The sequence below is a fragment of the Xyrauchen texanus genome, chromosome 34, assembly GCF_025860055.1.
Source record: "Xyrauchen texanus isolate HMW12.3.18 chromosome 34, RBS_HiC_50CHRs, whole genome shotgun sequence".
NCBI classification, from domain to species: Eukaryota; Metazoa; Chordata; class Actinopteri; order Cypriniformes; family Catostomidae; genus Xyrauchen; species Xyrauchen texanus.
In genome coordinates this window covers 10967993-10987237 of record NC_068309.1, presented here as the reverse complement: position 1 = coordinate 10987237, position 19245 = coordinate 10967993, and the positions used below count along the sequence as shown (strand labels likewise).

General features: G+C 37.4%; 1 protein-coding gene across 2 annotated transcripts in view; it reads left to right on the top strand.

Moving 5' to 3' along the window:
- The window catches only part of LOC127627804 (patatin-like phospholipase domain-containing protein 7), a 38960-nt gene that overhangs the window by 284 nt on the left and 19431 nt on the right, over nt 1–19245 (top strand). For both annotated transcript variants that reach the window (XM_052104356.1, XM_052104357.1), the window contains exons 2-17: nt 662–702; nt 3408–3473; nt 3849–3936; nt 6178–6257; nt 6560–6648; nt 6860–7000; nt 8825–8984; nt 10372–10452; nt 10546–10674; nt 11107–11187; nt 14784–14925; nt 15055–15138; nt 16361–16446; nt 16546–16698; nt 16790–16867; nt 18718–18923. In XM_052104356.1, coding sequence (XP_051960316.1) covers nt 664–702; nt 3408–3473; nt 3849–3936; nt 6178–6257; nt 6560–6648; nt 6860–7000; nt 8825–8984; nt 10372–10452; nt 10546–10674; nt 11107–11187; nt 14784–14925; nt 15055–15138; nt 16361–16446; nt 16546–16698; nt 16790–16867; nt 18718–18923 — 1703 coding nt within the window. In that variant the 5' untranslated portion in view covers nt 662–663. The remainder of the gene's footprint in view (nt 1–661; nt 703–3407; nt 3474–3848; nt 3937–6177; nt 6258–6559; nt 6649–6859; nt 7001–8824; nt 8985–10371; nt 10453–10545; nt 10675–11106; nt 11188–14783; nt 14926–15054; nt 15139–16360; nt 16447–16545; nt 16699–16789; nt 16868–18717; nt 18924–19245) is intronic.

Sequence of the window (19245 nt, the reverse complement as noted above, 5' to 3'; positions counted from 1 at the left end):
GTATATATGTGCAGATGTTTTACACCTGAAGCTTAATTCAAGTCGTGGTAATAGCTGACGTGGTTGTTTACATATTAAATACAGTAACTGAAACGCCTAATAGACTATTCACCACTGCTTTTTATCTGACAGCATAAACATTAAGCCACATTAAACTGGAAATTTCATCTGCCTACCTAATTAAATGGTTTTACAAGGCTTGTTAAGAACAAATAAACAGAAGCTTATTTTTTTTTTGGTAGATGACAATTGTTGCAGTTCAGTTCAGGTTAACTTTCAGAGGCATGTAGAATTATTGTATTAATGCAACAGAATAGAGACATGCTACTATTTAAATATCAATAAACGATGCTTTCATTTACATTTACATTTAGGGAGTGGTGGTGGTGTAGTGGTATAAGCACATAACTGGTAATCTGGTAATCAGTAGGACGTTGGTTCAAGCCCCACAGCCACCACCATTGTGTCCTTGAGCAAGACACTTGACTCCAGGTTGCTCCAGGGGGATTGTCCCTACTGTAAGTCGCTTTGATAAAAGCGTCTGCCAAATGCATAAATGTAAATGTAAATTGTATTAATGCAACAGAATAGAGACATGCTACTATTTAAATATCAATAAACGATGCTTTCTCCATCAATTAATTTATTTATGTCTTTTTAGAAATGGGGGAATATGAGAATGTAGACAAGTGTATGTATCCTGTAAGTATCATCTAAACATCTTTTTATTGTCATGATTGTACAGGTTGTTGTGGTAAATGTAATATATATATATATATATATATATTAATAGATAATTAAACAAGTTTATAAGTTGTAAATTAATGAAAGACCTATGCATATGAAAAAAGTGCAAACTGTTTATGAAAACATACAACAGCACGAACAACAAATATGCCTAACATAATATAGTAATAACAATGTATAACAAATGATAGATAAAAATGAAATTTCAAAAGCAGTGCAGAATGTTAAGCAATTGCAATGTCTTTATGAAATGAATGTCCTTTTTGTTGTAGTTGCCTTCCTGGGCCTTGTTATGACTTGGCATTATGACTTTAATTTTCAAGTGGATTCTTTGTGTTCTATCCACTACCTGTTTTAAAAAAAAAAGTTGAGAGTATGTCCTGATCTTTATGTCTAACTTTATGGCATCATAGTGGACCCTATCAGCATTTTCTTGTGCTGTGCAGAATTTACAATTCTTTATGTTTTTGTGAAGGGAAGCACTGTTTGTGTTTTTGTGCAAGAGAGGAAGGAAATTGAACAAGCACTGGCCCCTTTGAGTTTCAGTTAGAGAGGCCCTATTATGCTATTTGGGATTTTACCTTTCCTTTAGTGTTTAATGTAGCTGTTTGTGCATGTAAAAGGTCTAGTTACGAAGTACAAAGTCCATGCCAAAGGGAGTTACTCTCTCCCACAGAAAACACTGCTTCTGAACTGCCTGGTTTGCAGTCCAGCCATTACTTCCATGATATAGCTACGTCACTATTGGCAATTTTCCACTGCATGTTACGGTTCGATTCGACTCGACTCTTCTTGCTTTCCTTTTCTGAGTTTGATTTTCCACTGGAGTGTAGTGCTGCCTCAACGTGGGTGGGATTATAGGCTGATCGTCATAGTTGCGCCACCTCTACTGCTGTGACGGCATCGTAAACGCGACACAAACATTACTGACCATAAACAATATCACGACCATTAGCTATTAGCTACTAGCTCATTGTGCTGCATAAAGCAGTTGTTGCATGGTGATTTTACTCAAGTGTAACAGTTAAATTGGCCTGGTTGTTTAAGAAGCAAGCTTTCCAGTAGCTGGTCAACTAAATAAAGTGAAGCTTTCAAGCAGAGTATAAAGTAACAAAACGTACCATCCTCCATTGTGGACTCCAACAACACTCTCCTTCCCATTGCTTGCCGGTCTATTGCCAGATGGCATCCATTTGGTCGAACCACTTCAACGTTCTTCTGTTTGAACCACTCTGACTGTTGTGGTCCTTGATGATTCTGTAGTCACTTAAGTTTTTTTTTTCTTTTCCCTACACTGTTGGTAGATCCAGTGGTAGCCGTGTGCGCCAACAGCTGAGACACTTCCTGAAAGACTTGTTTCCTTCGTCGCTAACGAGAGGAATGTCTGCACCTAGTTTATTAACCACTGCGTTGTTTTGCGCACAGCCATTTCATTTTAAAATTCGAAAGTCGCATAAACAAATTATACTTCTATCGCTGTTGTTAACTTTAAAACTAGCGGGTTGATGTCCCATGTCGCAAGTCCAGTGACGCTGGTAGTGACTATTCTCTCTGACCAATCAGTGATCTGCAGTGTTTTGACGTCACATTTAGTATAGGCTCGGCTCGCTTGAAACCTGAACCGAGGTGATCCTAAAAAAGTACCAGGTACTATCCACAGTGGGAAAACCCCCAAAAAGAGAGCAGAGTTGAGTTGTACCGTGTAGTGGAAAAGCCCCATAACACATTTGCATAATGCCCACCTCAGGAATGTGCTACTCGGGAAGCCTTAGGAGCTGAAACTCGGTTATGGTAAGGGACATTACATTTCCGACACATACTCTAAGCAGTTGACCAATCACAATAGACTGGGCCCGCTGACAATTCAGAGCAGACTGGGCTTTTTCGGAAAGGGGGGCTTTAAAGAAACATGAGCTAAAACAGAGTGTTTCAGACAGAGGGTGAAAAGAGGTGCTGCAGCAATGTACAGTATGGGGAAAAATTATGTGTTTTTTGAACATTAAAGCATGTAAACCTATTCTAGTAGATCCCCAATATATTTTTTTTTTACCTAAAGAGTATAATATGGGCTATTTAATGAGGTTTGTTCTAGAAAAATTTACATGATGATTTAAAAGAAAACCCACATCAGTCGTGGGGTTTCTTTCAACTTGTAATGGTCTGTGGAACAAATATGAATGAATTATAAGTACAAATATAAAAGAGGATCATATCCAGGAGGGTTGGGTTTTTATCTTTAAAGTGTGTAGTTTTTTCTTTGTTAAAATACTTTCTCCCATCCTTGCTTTAGGTAAATATGCAGAAAAATCGAAAAAAGCCATTCGCAAGTTGGTTTTTATGTCCCAAAATAGTGTTAACACTGTGGCTTTGTGCCGCTATCAAAACATTACTCTACTTGTTTGAGCATCCAGACAAGTTACTTTGGTTGAGCCAAATTAACTTGACTCAACCAATGTGACTGTTCTCGACTCCTTGTGCGGCCTATGGAAAATTGGGGGAGTGTTCAGGAAACCTGTTTGAAAGTGTTTTTGCAATTCAATTTGCTAGTTGTACAGAACCTACACATTTTTTATTTACACAGTTTTTTTTATTGAATTCCTTAAACTGTGTGTGTGCTTTTGTGTGTCTCACTGTATGTATTTTGATGTGTATTTCCACAGGCTATTACAAATGATATTCGTTCCCGCCTGCAGCACTTTGTGGAGGAGAGGATGCAGACCACCATGGTACATGGTACTCACTGCTGTGTTCCCAGAATTACTCTGAAATTCTCTCTTCCCACATTAGTTTCCCATGCAGATTTTTGTGCAGGGGGAAAAGAGTTCGGACTGACCCCGATCAAATATCACACATTATGTAACAAGTTACAGAGGTTTATACTTTTTGGCTGACAGTTGAATGGGATTATTGTTTCGTACTGTGAATCTGTGGTAGTAAACCCATGTCGCAAACTCTTTTAGGTTTAAAATGAATTCTATTATTGAAAACTTGTTTTTAATGAAAGTTAAATTAATTTTATTTTTCATCTAGATATTTCAGTCTGCCAGTAAAATCAGATAAATTCCCTTATCTTACATGACTGTAATTGTTGTCTGTTCCAGTTGACAGGTGTATTGATCGGGGCAGTGGTGGCTGTGTTTCTGATAGGAATCTCTGTGCTTCTTCTTTACCGCAGATACAAACTAGCAAGTAAGTTTATCTTCTATGTCCATAAACGAATGCTTGGAGTTTCACACTTTTAAACACTTTCCAACTATAGAGTTGGATATAGTTTCTCCTTTGATATAGTTTTTCGTATTGTAACAAAAGTGTAAGAAACTATTTAGTGTTTTGAAATTTTTTTTTTTTAGCTGTGGTTCTTGAACTTAAAAAAGAAGTGTTAAAAGGATCATATCATTAGCTGCTTTTAGTTGTGTCTAGCTTGCCGGGTTCGCTAATATTTGGGTGAAGTAAATAAAAGTTCATATTTTTTTCTACATGCTTTTTTTGTCAGGGAAGTGGATAACTAGCTCATTAAAACACAAAATGTATTAATATATTCTCATATACTATTTTAATATAATACTTAAACAAATAAATAATGCAAAACAAAAAAATTTTAGGCTTTGGATAAAACAAGCGGTCCTATAAACTGGAATATGCAATCTTCCTCCATAGAGCAATCACTCCAATGTTTACCTCTCACACCTCCGCTAACAGACAGATCTGTTACATACATTCTCCTGATTACAGTGGGGGAAAAAAACAACGTAACGGCACCAACTGGCCAGGATCGGCACGGAACAAAGAGAACTCTTTGGCCTGATTGTGGAAAAGGGGCTATTCATTTTTTTTTAAAATCATTATATATTTTTTTGTCTCCTTTAGGCCCACTTATAGTATTAAACAAGCGTTCTTGATCCAAAAACAGTCATAATTTATTGTCCATTACCATTGTCCACCCTCTCTCTAACCTTTAAGAATTACAGTAAACAGGCTGTTTTATTTTGCCGCTGTGTCTTAAAGGAATATTCCGGGTTCAATACAAGTTAAGCTCAACCAACAGTATCTGTGGCATAATGCTGATTACCACAGTTTCAGTGAGGCACTTGAATGGGGGTGAATGGGGGCCAATCTGTAAACCTTAAAATACTGTTTCAAAAGTATAGCCACAAGACATAACCAGTATGCTTGTTAACATGATTTTAGTGTGTACAAATTGCTAACTAACCTTTTCTGTGTAAAGTTATATTCAATTTTACAACTTTGTTGCCATGACGACATAATGACAACTACTTGAAACACATGCACAGCTCCAATAATACATGAGTTTTAATGGAAGAATTAATGTAAATGCTTTTAAAAAAATATTATAATTTTCAAATTTTTGCCTTTTTAAACCTTTCTAAAAATTGGCCCCATTCACTTTAAGTGCCTCACTGTAACCTCAAACTTTGTTTTTGAGAAAAGGAGGGACAAGTCAAAATACATTTTTGTGGTAATCAACATACCACAAATGCTGTCAGTTCAGCTTAACTTGAATTTAATCTGGAATATTCTTATAAAACTTCTATGTAGGTTTACATACACATTTATATTTTAAATGTGCTGCACAGACGGTTAAAATAAGACTGAAAGGACCTTTTGTAAGAATGGCTTCAGCCACTTGTTTCTATTGTGTTAATGTAAAGGGTTACAAATGTTAGAAATCCAGCTATTTTGGAACAACCCAGCTTAATTTCAATAAAAGGTTTTGAATTCTTCAAGTTACAGAATTAAACTTTTATTTCAGATTATTTGACATTATTATGATGGGTGGGGCCGGGCCGTGACTAAGCACACACAGCCCCCAATCGGGCTAATCAGCCAAGGAGAGGGATAAATGCAGCCGGATGCGGCAGTTCGGGAGAGAGAGAGAGCCACACGCAGCTGCTGTGTGTGCATTTGTGTTTGTGTCTTTTTGTTTAAGTTTACATTAAATATTACTTTGACTGTTCAGCCGGTTCCCGCTGCCTCCTTGCCCGACCTTACCCATTACATTGGTGCTGAAACCCAGGAAGGAGGAGGGATGCGCTGTCGTGGATTCCTCGCCACTGCCGTCTGACGGGGGATGTCACTACCAGCGACCTGGACGTGGAGGAAAGGCTGCCATCCACCTGGAGTGGTGGTGCCGCTGCCAGGGGCGGAGGGGCTCGCTACCGGCCACCAGAACTTGCATTTGTGTTTGTGTCTTTTTGTGTTTACATTAAATATGACTTTGACTGTTCAGCCGGTTCCCGCCTCCTCCTTGCCCGACCTTACCTGTTACAATTATCAACCTTTTAAATGCCTGCAGTTTGCAAGAATCAGGCTATGGTATGTTAATGAAATATCTCCCAAGCATGTGATAATGCATCCAGTGGGTTATTTGGCATTTTTGGTTACAGTAGTTTTGTGTTTGTGTGTTTCAAGGTCAGCAGGCTGGTGTCCCTAGGTATCGCTTCAGGAAGAGAGATAAAGTGCTCTTCTATGGCAGGAAAATCATGAGAAAGGTGAATCATAGCTCAATGCAACTCATGTGATTTGTAGCCTGTTTTCAACTTTTAATTGTCACGTTCAGAGTTCAGATTTGTTCTCCATTTCCAAGATAAACAGCCAGTTGTTCTGACTCTGTAGAGATTTGCTCATAATTGCTCGAACATTATATCAGTTTAATTAAAATGTGCATTATCTAATTTCATTTTACCCTGCCTCCACTGGAGGGCAGCATAGAGTGTGTCAAATGGCAATGACTAACCTGTTTATTTTTTGACTCTCTCCTTCCTCCCTTGGTTTTTCTATTTCCATTTCTCAGGTCCAGACCTTGTCCTCCACACCATCCTCCGCTTCAGTGTCTAAACAGCGCTCTCGAAAGAGGCCTAAAGTTCTAAGTATAGCTCGAAGGTTTGTTTTCTCATTAGATTCTCATGTTCACCACCGGATTTATAGTATCGTTGACCTCTCTTTTACCACTGTCTCTCTCATGCACAGTTTAAGGACAAAAGTAACTAGATTCTGTACTATTTTTGGTTATTTCTAAATCTGTGTCAGTAATTTAGTATATGAGTTATCCAATCATAGCTTCACCTTTGATTCCTGCTATGATGTCATAAAGGATCCTGCGGATTAGGAAGGAGCCACCCACTCTACAGCCCAAAGAACCCCCTCCCTCACTCTTGGAGGCGGATCTTACTGAGTTTGATGTCCAGAGCTCAAACCTGCCCTCAGAGGTTCTCTACATGCTCAAGAATGTTAGGTAAATACTGTATAATACAGTATATACAGTGATAAGAAATAGTATTTGAATTCTTTGGAAGTACCTGCATTTATGTATAAATGTTTCTTAAAATCTTGTTTGATATTCCTATGAGTTACAGTAATAAACAAACACAATCTACTTTAACAAATAACAGACAAATTATGGTTTTGGTCGTGTACATGATGAATACATCATTCAGACATTCACAGTGTAGGTTGGTAAAAGTATGTGACCCTTATGCTAATGAGTCAACAAAAGCTAATTAGAGTCAGGACATGACAAGCCTGCCATTCAAATAACGAAACAAGATTTGATGTGTGGTTTAGAGCTGCTTTGATTTATATAAAAGCACACAAACATTTTGAGTTTGCTATTAACAAGAAGCATCTGCTGACGTGGACCAGGCCTTACAAAAAAATAGATCTCACAAGACCTCAAGAATTGTTGCTTCACATAAAGCTGGAAAGGGTTACAAAATGATCTCAAAGAGCATAAATATTCACCTGTCCACAGTTAGACAAACTGTCTATAAATGGAGATGATTTATTACTGTGGATTCTCTCCCTAGAAGTGGCTGTCCAGCCAAGATGACTCAAAGGGCAGACCGCAGAATGCTCATTGAGGCAAAAAAGAACTCTAGAGTGACAGCTAAAGATTTGAAGGAATCTTTGGAACTGGTTAACATCTCTGTTCTTGAGTCTACTATACAGAAAACATTAAACAGGCATGGTGTCCATGGCACGACACTATGAAGGAAGCTGCTGCTTTCCACACAAAAACATTGTTGCATGCCTGAAGTTTGCCAAAGACCCCCTTGACATCACAATGCTACTGGGAAAATGTTTTGTGGACTAATGAAACTATGGTTGAATTGTTTGGGAAGAACACACACTGTGTATGGGCACCACATAACAACATGAAACATCATCCCATTGGTGAAGTACGGTGGAGGGAGCATCATGATTTGGCACTGTTTTGCAGCTTCGGGGTGTGGACCACTTGCCATCATCGAGGGAAAAATTTATTCCCTAGTTTATTAAGATATCCTACAGGATAATGCCAGGGTGGCTCTGCACCAGCTGAAGCTCAGTAGAAGTTGGGTGATGCAGCAGGACAATGACCCTAAACATTTAATAAATTCACTGTAGAATGGCTTTCAAAAAAATAACATTTTGGAGTGGCCCAGTCAGAGTCCAGAACTTAAACCAATAGAGATGCTGTGGAATTACCTCAACAGAGCCGTTCACACCAGACATCCAAAAATATGGCTTAACTGAAGCAGTTCTGTAAGGAAGAATGGTCCAAAATTCCTTGTTTTGCAGGTCTAATCCGCAGCTATTGGAAATGCTTGGTTGTGGTTATTGCTGCTGGAGGATCTGCCAGTTATTACATTTATGGGTTCACTTACCACAGCACTGTGAATGTTTAATAGGGTGTCAATAAAGTCATGAAAGATTATAATTGTTTGTATATTGTTAGCTTAAGCACATTTTATTTATACAAGTATTATACATTTTATTATATTATATATTATACATGTATTATATAAGATGAGATCACATTTTATGACCAATTAGTGCAGAAAACCAGCTGATTCCAAAGAGTTCACATAATTTTTCTTGCCACTGTATTCATACTATTCATATGGTCTCTTATTCAACAGTTCTGTTGAATATTTAATTCAGAGGCAATAGCACCATTTTACTGTCAGATATTTTGTATAATGACCACTCAATAATTCACAGTGTAATTGACAATTGTTCCATCTTATGGTGAAACTTATGTTGTGTCAAACCCTTTTCTTATGTCAATGCATTTCAGGGTACTAGGTCATTTCGAGAAGCCCTTGTTCCTGGAGCTGTGTCGGCACATGGTGTTTGTGGAGCTGCAGGAAGGAGAGGTGCTGTTTAAGCCGGGAGATGATGATGAAAGCATCTATGTGGTTCAGGACGGAAGACTAGAGCTTTGCATTCATGAGCCTGTAAGGATGAGCCACATAATTCCCATTTGAGATTTACAAATGTACTAGATCATCTGGTATTCCATGTATAAAGAAAATGTGCATACTGTGCAGTAGGGCTGCCCTCGACCAAAGATATTCCTAGTCGACTTGTAGGCGTTAATTTAAGCCATTAGTCGACTAGTCGCACGTTTATGATATTAATTGAATTGCTTAAATATATATATTTTGGGGGAAATATATATATCAGAAAATGGTTTGAGTTCCAGGGCTGAGAAAGACTCAATGTTATAGGTAACATTGCTAACACTGTTGTACATTACAGAGAAATACTAAACCGCAATAATGAGCCTTTAAAATATAAATTTTACAAGTGCACGCATGAAGCGAGCTGCAGCGACACCAGCAAAAGCGGTAATGATGCTGAATGTGTCGGAGAAACCAGCAGGAGACTGTCTGAACATTTTGTTAATTTATAGAGAGCAATGCACATCAGTGTATCAGAGTGATCGCCAATAGCTGATGCTTTTGATGATATCAAGACAATATTTGGCTCGTTTTCCCATGTATTAAATTATTATTACTAGGCTATTATTATAATCAAATTAATATTAGAATGAATTTGCCCATAGAGAGACAGACACATGCTTGAAGAAACACACTTAATTATATTATTAAGTATAGATGACAGAAAAGCCATCTATGTGCATGTATGTTTGTACGGATGTGTGCTGTCTTGTGGAACACACACACCTGTAAAAGGTTCTCACTCTTTCTTTCTTTCTTTCTTTCTTTCTTTCTTTCTTTCTTTCTTTCTTTGTCTTCTGATCGTTTTTTTTTTTTTTTTGAAAGAACAGTATCGTCTATGAGTGACATCTCAGCTCAGGGTGTGTTTTGAGTTCAGTTCACTTTATTTCCACAGAGCAGTTCATTGTGAACACAACTCTGTATTATTTTATGTTTTAATCACAGATATATAGGCTGCAAACACGTTCACCTCGAACCATGATTTATTTTTCAGTGCTTATTATCATTATCATCATTATAATTATTATTTTTACATTTATAATGGACCGAATAATTAAGAAAAGCATCTAATAAGTGCCCAGCATACAGATGGGAACTCCTTCAATACGGTTTAAAAAGCATCCCAGGGTGATACCTCAAGAAGTTGGAATATGGCCCTAAACTTTGTTGAAGAAATTAAATAGTGACAATTGGTTTAAAGCGGGGTGTTGTGGCTTAGTACGTCTAGGATACTGCCCGAAAGGTTATAGATATGAAGCCTGCAAGAATTTAATCATGAGCATCACCATCATGCTTTGATTGAGACACTTAACCTCAGGTTACTTAATGGGTACTAAGTGTGAAAGTCACTCTGGACTTATTAAGTGCATTGTTTTTTAAGGATGGCACAGATCCTGTGGTGAAGGACGTATTGCCCGGGGACAGTGTTCACAGTCTGCTCAGCATTCTAGACATCATCACGGTACATTGTCTTGTCTATTTTTTGACTGCTTATCCAGTTCCAGTCCAAAGAGATTAATGCTTGATCCTTCCTCTCTCTCCCTTCATTCTCAAGGGTTATCCTGCTCCTTATAAGACTGTGTCGGCACGTGCAGCGGTCAGGTCTACCATATTGCGTCTGCCTGCTTCAGCTTTCCAGTCTGTGTTTGAGAAATACCCTGAGACTCTAGTGAGAGTCATTCAGGTACATATGGTGTCTGCATCAACATGATTTTAGTCTTACTGAACATCAAAAATTCTGTATTTATAGGGGCCATATTCTACTTATTTACTGATGTTGACTTATGATTGGCTAACTGATATTGGCATAGCCCACTCTGTCATTCGTTAGGGTAAGCGAAGGTGTAAAGTTGTTTCAGAGGCAGGGCAAGTTATTCGATTTTGATGTAAGATTACACAGACATGCATTTTTATTTTTGTATACAATTCTTTGTATGTGTACACATTATTCTTGAAATAACATGCACTTCTGAACCGTACACAATATGAACAGGGATGTGAATTAAGAAATTAAATACAGATGGGTCTATTTTGATTTCATGTTGACTTAAATGTGCTCATGGTTGTAATGTCATAACCATCTTTTTGGTTTCTTTGTCTGCCTGTGGCTGTTTAGATAATCATGGTGCGTCTGCAGAGAGTCACTTTTCTAGCACTTCACCACTACCTGGGGCTGACGACCGAGCTTTTCAATCAGGTTAGAGAGAGTATACATGCATCTCAGAATTATTACTTTTAAGAACACACACACACACACACACACACACACACACACACACACACACACACACACACACACACACACACACACACACCGTGTTATTTCATGCTACATTAACCACCATAATGTGGCATAATCACTCCTACAGTTGAGCCATAAAACTCAGTCCGTTTGAATGACATGAGTCATAAGACCTCAGCTCTCCTTTAAAGGATAGGCTTTAATGCCCTCTGGGGTTAAAATCTCCCATCAACCTTCAATGCATGGCACAGCACATCCCTACATACAACTACACATGTCATCTCATTACATCAGCCTCTTTCGTCATCACAGGAGCATAGACAGGCCAAGGGAGTTGTTTTCTGTTTTGATTTAAGAGTACTTTTGACTTGTGCTGTGAAATTGGCTCTCCCTTCTACTAAAAAAACAACTTAGTCTCAACAACAGGCAAAGTTACGTGTCAAAAGAACACTACACTCACTTTTGATCAGCTGAATTGGGGTATGTTTGTTCTGAAAAAGCACAAATGATTGTAAAAATTAATCCAGGTCAGTGACGAATGAGGATGATGAAAAGGAAAATTCTAGTGAAAACACATTTATCAAGTAGTTTTAAAAATGTACTTTTTGTAGCCGTGTTGATTTTATACAGCTTTGAAAAACATTTATACCATTTCACTAAAAGTTGATTTAATAACCATGAAAATTAGTGGTATAACCATTAAGTAAAATGTTTTAATTAGGGCTGTCAGAATGAATGCGTGAACACATGGGTCATTCCTGGTATTCAGTGCCTTTTCGAAATCATAATATTTAGAAAATCAAACACCGTTTTTAAAATCACTTCTTGTGTAATAATGATAGGGAGATTTGAAAAATGATTTTGTTCTAGCTCAGGTAAACATATTTAAGCATTTATGAAACAAAATAAATGAAAGGAAGGACCAAAAATGTTTACCCTGTTAGGGACAAATGAACAACAGTTTGATAGACTTATGATTTAAATGTATGGGCCTTCGTGTTCTTAAAAGCTGAAACCTGCCAACCAGCTTTGTTTTTGTTGACCTTATGACAGTTTTGTAAAAATAAATAAATAAAATATCATGCATAACAGGGTGGACAAAGTGTTTTTACAGATTGGACAAAACCTGAAACCAAAAATTATTTAGTGACTATTTATGACTATGTATTTATGACATGCATTAATACTTTAACTTAAACATAAATTACTTCCAATTAGTCAAAGTCCCACTTAGACTTTGGGAAACGTTTATGTTACTTGAATTGGTGCTATTTTAGTGCATTTCTATCTTTATACTATATTGTTTGGAAAATGTTAATAAAGCATTGTATTGCTACATATTGTCCTGCTTACTTTCCTAAGATGAAAATAAATGTATTTTGACAAGAAATAAAGCATACAGTTGATGTCAGAGGTTATATACACTAAGGTTGAAGTCATTAAAAAGAAATTTTTAACCACTCCTCAGATTTCATATTAGCAAACTATAGTTTTGGCAAGTCGTTTAGGACATCTACTTTGTGCCACAAATTTTCCAACATTTGTTTACAGACAGATTGTTTCACTTTTAATTGACTATATCACAAGTCCAGTGGGTCAGAAGTTTACATACACTAAGTTAACTGTGCCTTTAAGCAGCTTGGAAGATTCCAGAAAATTATATCTAGCCATTAGATAATTTGCCAGTAAGCTTCTGATAGGAGGTGTACTGAATTGGAGGTGTACCTGTGGATGTATTTTAAGGCTTACTTTCAAACTCGGTGCCTCTTTGCTTGACATCATGGGAAAATCAAAAGAAATCATCCAAGACCTCAAAAACAATATTGTGAACCTCCACAAATCTGGTTCATCCTTGGGAGCAATTTCCAAATGCCTGAAGGTACCATGCTCATCTGTACAAACAATAGTATACAAGTATAAACACCATGGTACCATGCAGCCATCATACTGCTCAGGAAGGAGATACATTATGTCTCCTAGAGATGAACATAGTTTGGTACAAAAAGTGCAAATCAATCCCAGAACAACAGCAAAGGACCTTGTGAAGATGCTGGAAGAAACAGGTAGTGAGTATCTATATCCACAGTAAAACGAGTCCTATATTCACATATCATGAAAGGCTGCTCGGCAAGGAAGAAGCCACTGCTCCAAAACTGCCATAAAAAAAGCCAGACTACAGTTTGCAAGTGCACTTGGGGACAAAGATCTCACTTTTTTGAGAAATGTCCAACTGTTTTGGCCATTATGATCGTTGTTATGTTTGGAGAAAAAAGGGTGAGTCTTGCAAGCTGAAGAACACTATCCCAACCTTGAAGCTTGGTGTGGCGGCATTGTGTTGTGGGGGTGCTTTGCTGCAGGAGGGACTGGTGCACTTCACAAAGCCCTGACCTCAATCCGATATAAAACTTGTGAACAGAACTGAAAAAGCCTGTGCCAGCAAGTAGGCCTATAAACCTGACACCGTTACACCAGTTCTGTCTGGAGGAATGGTCCAATATTCCAGCGACTTAATGTGAGAAGCTTGTGGAAGGCTACACAAAAGATTTGACTCAAGTAAAACAATTTAATGGCAATGCTACCTAATACTAACAAAGATGATTTAAACTTCTGACCCACTGGGAATGTGATGAAAGAAATAAAAGCTGAAGTAAATAAGTCTCTCTGACTGACCTAAGACAGGGAATATTGTCTATGATTAAATGTCAGGAAGTTTAAATGTATTTGGTGTATGTAAACTTCTGACTTTGACTGTATATAGTGTCAAATTTCAGCGATTTCTGTGATTAATCACGATTAAAAAAAAAAGATGTCGACTGACAGCACTAGCTATCATTTATGTTTCTTGAATACTTTCCCCGAATTACCTTGAATGTGAATGTATATGCATATATTTTGTACAAATGACCTTTTAATCATGAATATCATGACGTTTTCTTGGGGTTATACCATTTAACAACCTCAACCAACTTTGCCAAGTCATAAAAAGGTCAAAATCTCTGATATTTTTAGGAGACTTGACTATGATGTTGAGACAGTCATGAAGGTTCACATGGGTCCTCACTTTCATGTAATTTCCTGTTTTATGGTTTTCTTGAAAATGAACAAAACAGCTTCATGTTTGTTGATTATACTACCCATCTGATTTTGCAGACAGATGTTTTTTTAAAAGGTTAATTCAAAATATGTATACTATTTTAAAACAAAACTGCTCCACTTCATTCAAATAAATGATAACATACCATGCCAAAGAAATGTCAAAATGAATTTTCATTCATAAAGTTGAAACATATACATCATGGAATTGTTGTATACAAGTCATTATATGAATTGAATAAATTAATATAACACAAAAATTTGCATCACTTCATTGACCAGTAAAACATTAATGTGAGTAATTAAGAGTGTAACTTTGTGAAGTAAGAAGTTCTATCTTTCAGTATAGCAGTATGGCTTTTGCTTAGAAGAATAAAATTATTTTCTGTGTGCCAGTGCTAGATGATTGTAAGTGTGTCTAATGACGTGTGTGTGTGTGTGTGTGTGTGTGTGTGTAGGAAAGACAAGCAGTACCGGTTTTCACAGTCAACAGTGTGCTCGCTGAAGGGAGTCCCATTAGAGTCCCGCGCAAGCCCCACTTTCAGACAACATCAGAAGACGAGCACCTGCACAGCTCTGGAGAGCACTTTACAGACTCTGGTGCACAACAAAAACACATCACTTCATTTCTTCATTCAGCTACAGTATTATTTCCAAATAAATTCACATTTATAGAATTTTGGTCATGCATGGTTGTTTTGAGAGTGATATAAATTTCTCATCACTCAGATGGAGGGCAAGCTGGTTCATATGAAAACGCATCCTCAGTTGTGCACAGGTCTCGCTCTGTCTCAATGCCTATTGAGAGGACAGGTAACACCACACTGTATGATAGATCATCCACCATTTTCCACTCACACAGATTCTGCTTTTCAGTAGCCAAGGCTTTCTCCCAAAAGGCAGCCCAAAACACATTTGTTTCTCTGATAAGAAAAAAGCCACATTCGTATGAGGTTTAAAATTCAATAAAAATTATATTTTTTAGAAATGAGGCCAGAGCATAATTAAAAAATATTAAAGCAATAGTTCAAGAAAAATGAAAATTCTCATCATTAACTCCCCCTTATGCCATTCCAGATGTGTATGACTTTCTTCTGCAAAACACAAACGAAGATTTTAGAAGCAGGTCCATTTAATGCAAGTGAATGGTGACCAAAACTTTGAAGCTCCAAAAAGCACAAAGATGGCATAAAACTCATCCATACTACTCCAGTGGTTTAATCCATGTCTTCTGAAGCGATTCAATTGATTTTGAGTGAGAAAAGACTAAAATGTAACTCATTTTTCACGATAAAAAGGACATTAGTAGTCTCCTGGGCGATCATGATTTCAAGCTCGATCACACTTCCTAGTGCTCTGTGCATACGTCAAGCACAAGGAAGTGTTATCGAGCTTGAACGTGCATAGAGAATGCAATGGCAAGATGTACAGTGAAAAAGGAGTTACATTTTAGTCTGTTATCACCCAAAATCAGTTAGATCGCTTAAACATGAATTAAACCACTGGAGTTTTATGGATTGTTTTTGGAGCTTAACATTTTCAGTCACCATTTACTTAAATTGGACCTACAGAGCAGAATTATTCTTCTAAAAATATTTTGTTTGTGTTCAGCAAAAGAAAGTAAGTCATGCACATCTAGGATGTCATGAGGGGTAGTAAATAATGAGAGAATTTTCAGTTTTTGGGTGAACAGTTCTTTTAATGGTTTAATTCGGTAATGCCTCCTCCATTGTTTAATATCTCTAATTCCATCTGCAAACTTCTGTCTTACCATACTTACAGCTTGAACTCTCATTTGTTGTAGAAGAAAGTCTCTTGGCACTATGCAGGTTCTTACATTTATATCTTAAGCAAACAATATATATATATACCCAGAAATTAACTACACTCCCTGAGCACACTGTCTCTTGCACAATAACTGTGCCGACAGTCAATCCTAAAAATTGGATTTGGAAAAACAAATCTGAATCGTGTGCATTGTGAACTTATTTACCATGTATTACCTAATTATATTACCTAAATCCCACTTATGCAGGGGTGGCAGGAAACGACCTGAACATGGCTTACGAACGGGCCCGAGTCACCATAGACGATCCTCCATCCAGTCCTGTAATTTACAAGGTTTCTCACCCACCATGTACTCTCTTTCAGTTCCTTCTAATATCTCTAGAGGTTTGAAAATTTCTGATCATTTTTCATTCACGTTTATATTTTCTTCAGTCCATTTTGAAGAAGAGTGTGACCATGCAGCAAGCTCCATCTGCTGTGATTCATTACACGGACAATGCGCCATGCTCTGACGTGCCCCCCAGTAAAATAGGAGCCATATTCCAGGCTGCCAAGAAAGACCTGCTGGGTGTTTTTCAGCTGCAGGTTAATGTACACCTCCAACACTTGGAATTGGGTTCATGTTAAATGTATTATTTAAATGTAAAATATTTTTATTTGTGCTGTGTGTGTTTAGGACCCCAGTTTGCTGGAGGGCAGGGTGACACTGCATCAGGTTAAGGCTGGATCTATTGTAGCTCGCCAAGGAGATCAGGTGAGACATCTTGAACAGACATCATCCCAACAGAGTTGGAACCTCATATGTGTTTGATTTGTGATGCTTTGCATAAGAGGCAACTTCATAAACAGGATTATGTCAGCGTTAAGCTTGGGATCAATGCCTTTTTCACGCATTGATAATTGGAAGATTTTCCCAATGATTATCGATATATATATATATATATATATATATATATATATATATATATATATATATCAGGTTATTTTTCAGATATAAATAGGGCTGCTCATTGCACAATATTCTTTGTCTTTTTAAAAATATTGCTCAACACAACTTTGGAAAAGTGTGAGCGACAGGGTAAATTAAAGGATCACCTCAGGGCCCAACTCGCATATTTTTCTATTAAATTCGACCCAACTCATTATCGAAGGACTAAGATTATGTACTCTTGCCATCACTGGATGTATATTGTATCTTTCATATAGCCAACACAAAGTATTTTCAGTTACTTATGTTAATTTATGGTTTGACAGCATGAATGAAAGACCTATTCAAGGCTACATCCAGATAAACTGTATAATTAATATCGCCTTTTCTAAATATTCAGATTGTGCAGTTACACCGGTTTTATACACTAACCTGAAAACTCATCGTCTATTAGTTCATTCTGAAAGTACCAAAATCTTTCTAACTTTGGACTGCCATCTGCTGCACCACATTAGTGGTGTGTGAGCATGTATTTATCACTTTATGGGGACCAAATGTCCCCATAAGGATAGTAAAACCCGAAATTTTTGACCTTGTGGGGACATTTTGTCGGTTCCCATGAGAAAAACAGCTTATAAATCATACTAAATTATGTTTTTTGAAAATGTAAAAATGCAGAAAGTTTTCTGTGAGGGTTAGGTTTAGGGATAGGGTTAGGTTTAGGGGATAGAATATAAAGTTTGTACAGTATAAAAATCATTATGTCTATGGAAAGTCCCCATAAAACATGGAAACACAACATGTGTGTGTGTGTGTGTGTGTGTGTGTGTGTGTGTGTGTGTGTGATATCTGTGCCTTTCCTACCTACGACTGTCTTCAGGAGTATTATATCACCCTTTTGTGGTCACCCAACACTGTTACACCAGACTGTTTAACAGAAGTCCAACTGAGTGAACTGGAAAGCATGCAAATTAGGCTTCTTATTTAAATGTCAACTGATTTTAATATATTGATGCCTCAACAATATATCGATAAAATAACATGTCGATCAGTAATCGAAATATGCATATTTAATGACATCCCTAGTAAGCATGTACGTGATATTGCCAAAATAACATATTTTAGAAGGTAGGATTATTTGATATCTAGAATATCAGACAGTCCTTGTGTGAGAAACATGCCAATGATGCCCAAAAATACTGTCTAGAGTGGCAGCTCATTAGGTTTTGATACACCGTTTGAATGTTTGCATACTGATCATATTATCAAAAATGTATGTTTGTTTGCTTTCTAAAAACATTATGGGGCATGATTGAAGCTTTTAAAGTCACTAGGCCAGACTAGAACTTTAATACCGATCATTCACATATTCTGCTCATCCCCTTCCTCTTGTATGTTTGTTTATTAGATATTTTGTATATTTTGAAAATGCTTCCATTTGCTACCATTGTTGTAGTTTCAGCTATGGTTAAGTTATTTAACCATATTTTGCATCCAATTCACAGATTTCTGCTGATGTTCACCCACAATATAAGCGCAGAAAATTTGAAATATGTGTTTGGATTCTGAGTGGGCTTATTCCAATAGAACATGAATGTATCTTTGGATTTCTTCTTTGAAATGCATTACCCTGACTGAATTACTTTTTTGACTGTGTGTGGATGTGTGTCCTTTAGGAAGTGAGTGTGCAGTTTGTTATCTCAGGTACGCTGCATGTATACCAGCGGATGATCGACAGGGAGGAGGATACGTGTCTGTTCGTGGCTCGCCCAGGAGAGCTGGTGGGTCAGATGGCCGTGCTGACAGGCGAACCTCTCATCTTTACTGTGCGGGCGCACCGTGACTGCAGCTTCCTGTCCATCTCTAAAACGCACTTCTATGAGTAGGCGACAAACAAACACTCATTTTATAGGATTGTGTTCTGCACTTTTTGTAACATTTAAAGCATCCAGTCACAGTTCGTTTTGTTTTTCTGTTGTTTAGAAGCAGGTTTATCTGAAAAAGTGCATACAATAATATATTGTCTTGACCAGCTGTACAGAAAACACAGAAGTAATTTGCAGAAATGTGTGCAGACATTGTAAACAGTATTTCTGTCCAACCTTTCAAATGTCTTGAATAAGAATCTGAGGATCTAAAGTGTAATTTAGGGTCTTATTAATTGAAGCGCTTGTTCACTATGACAGGTAGGCTCTCCAGCAGAT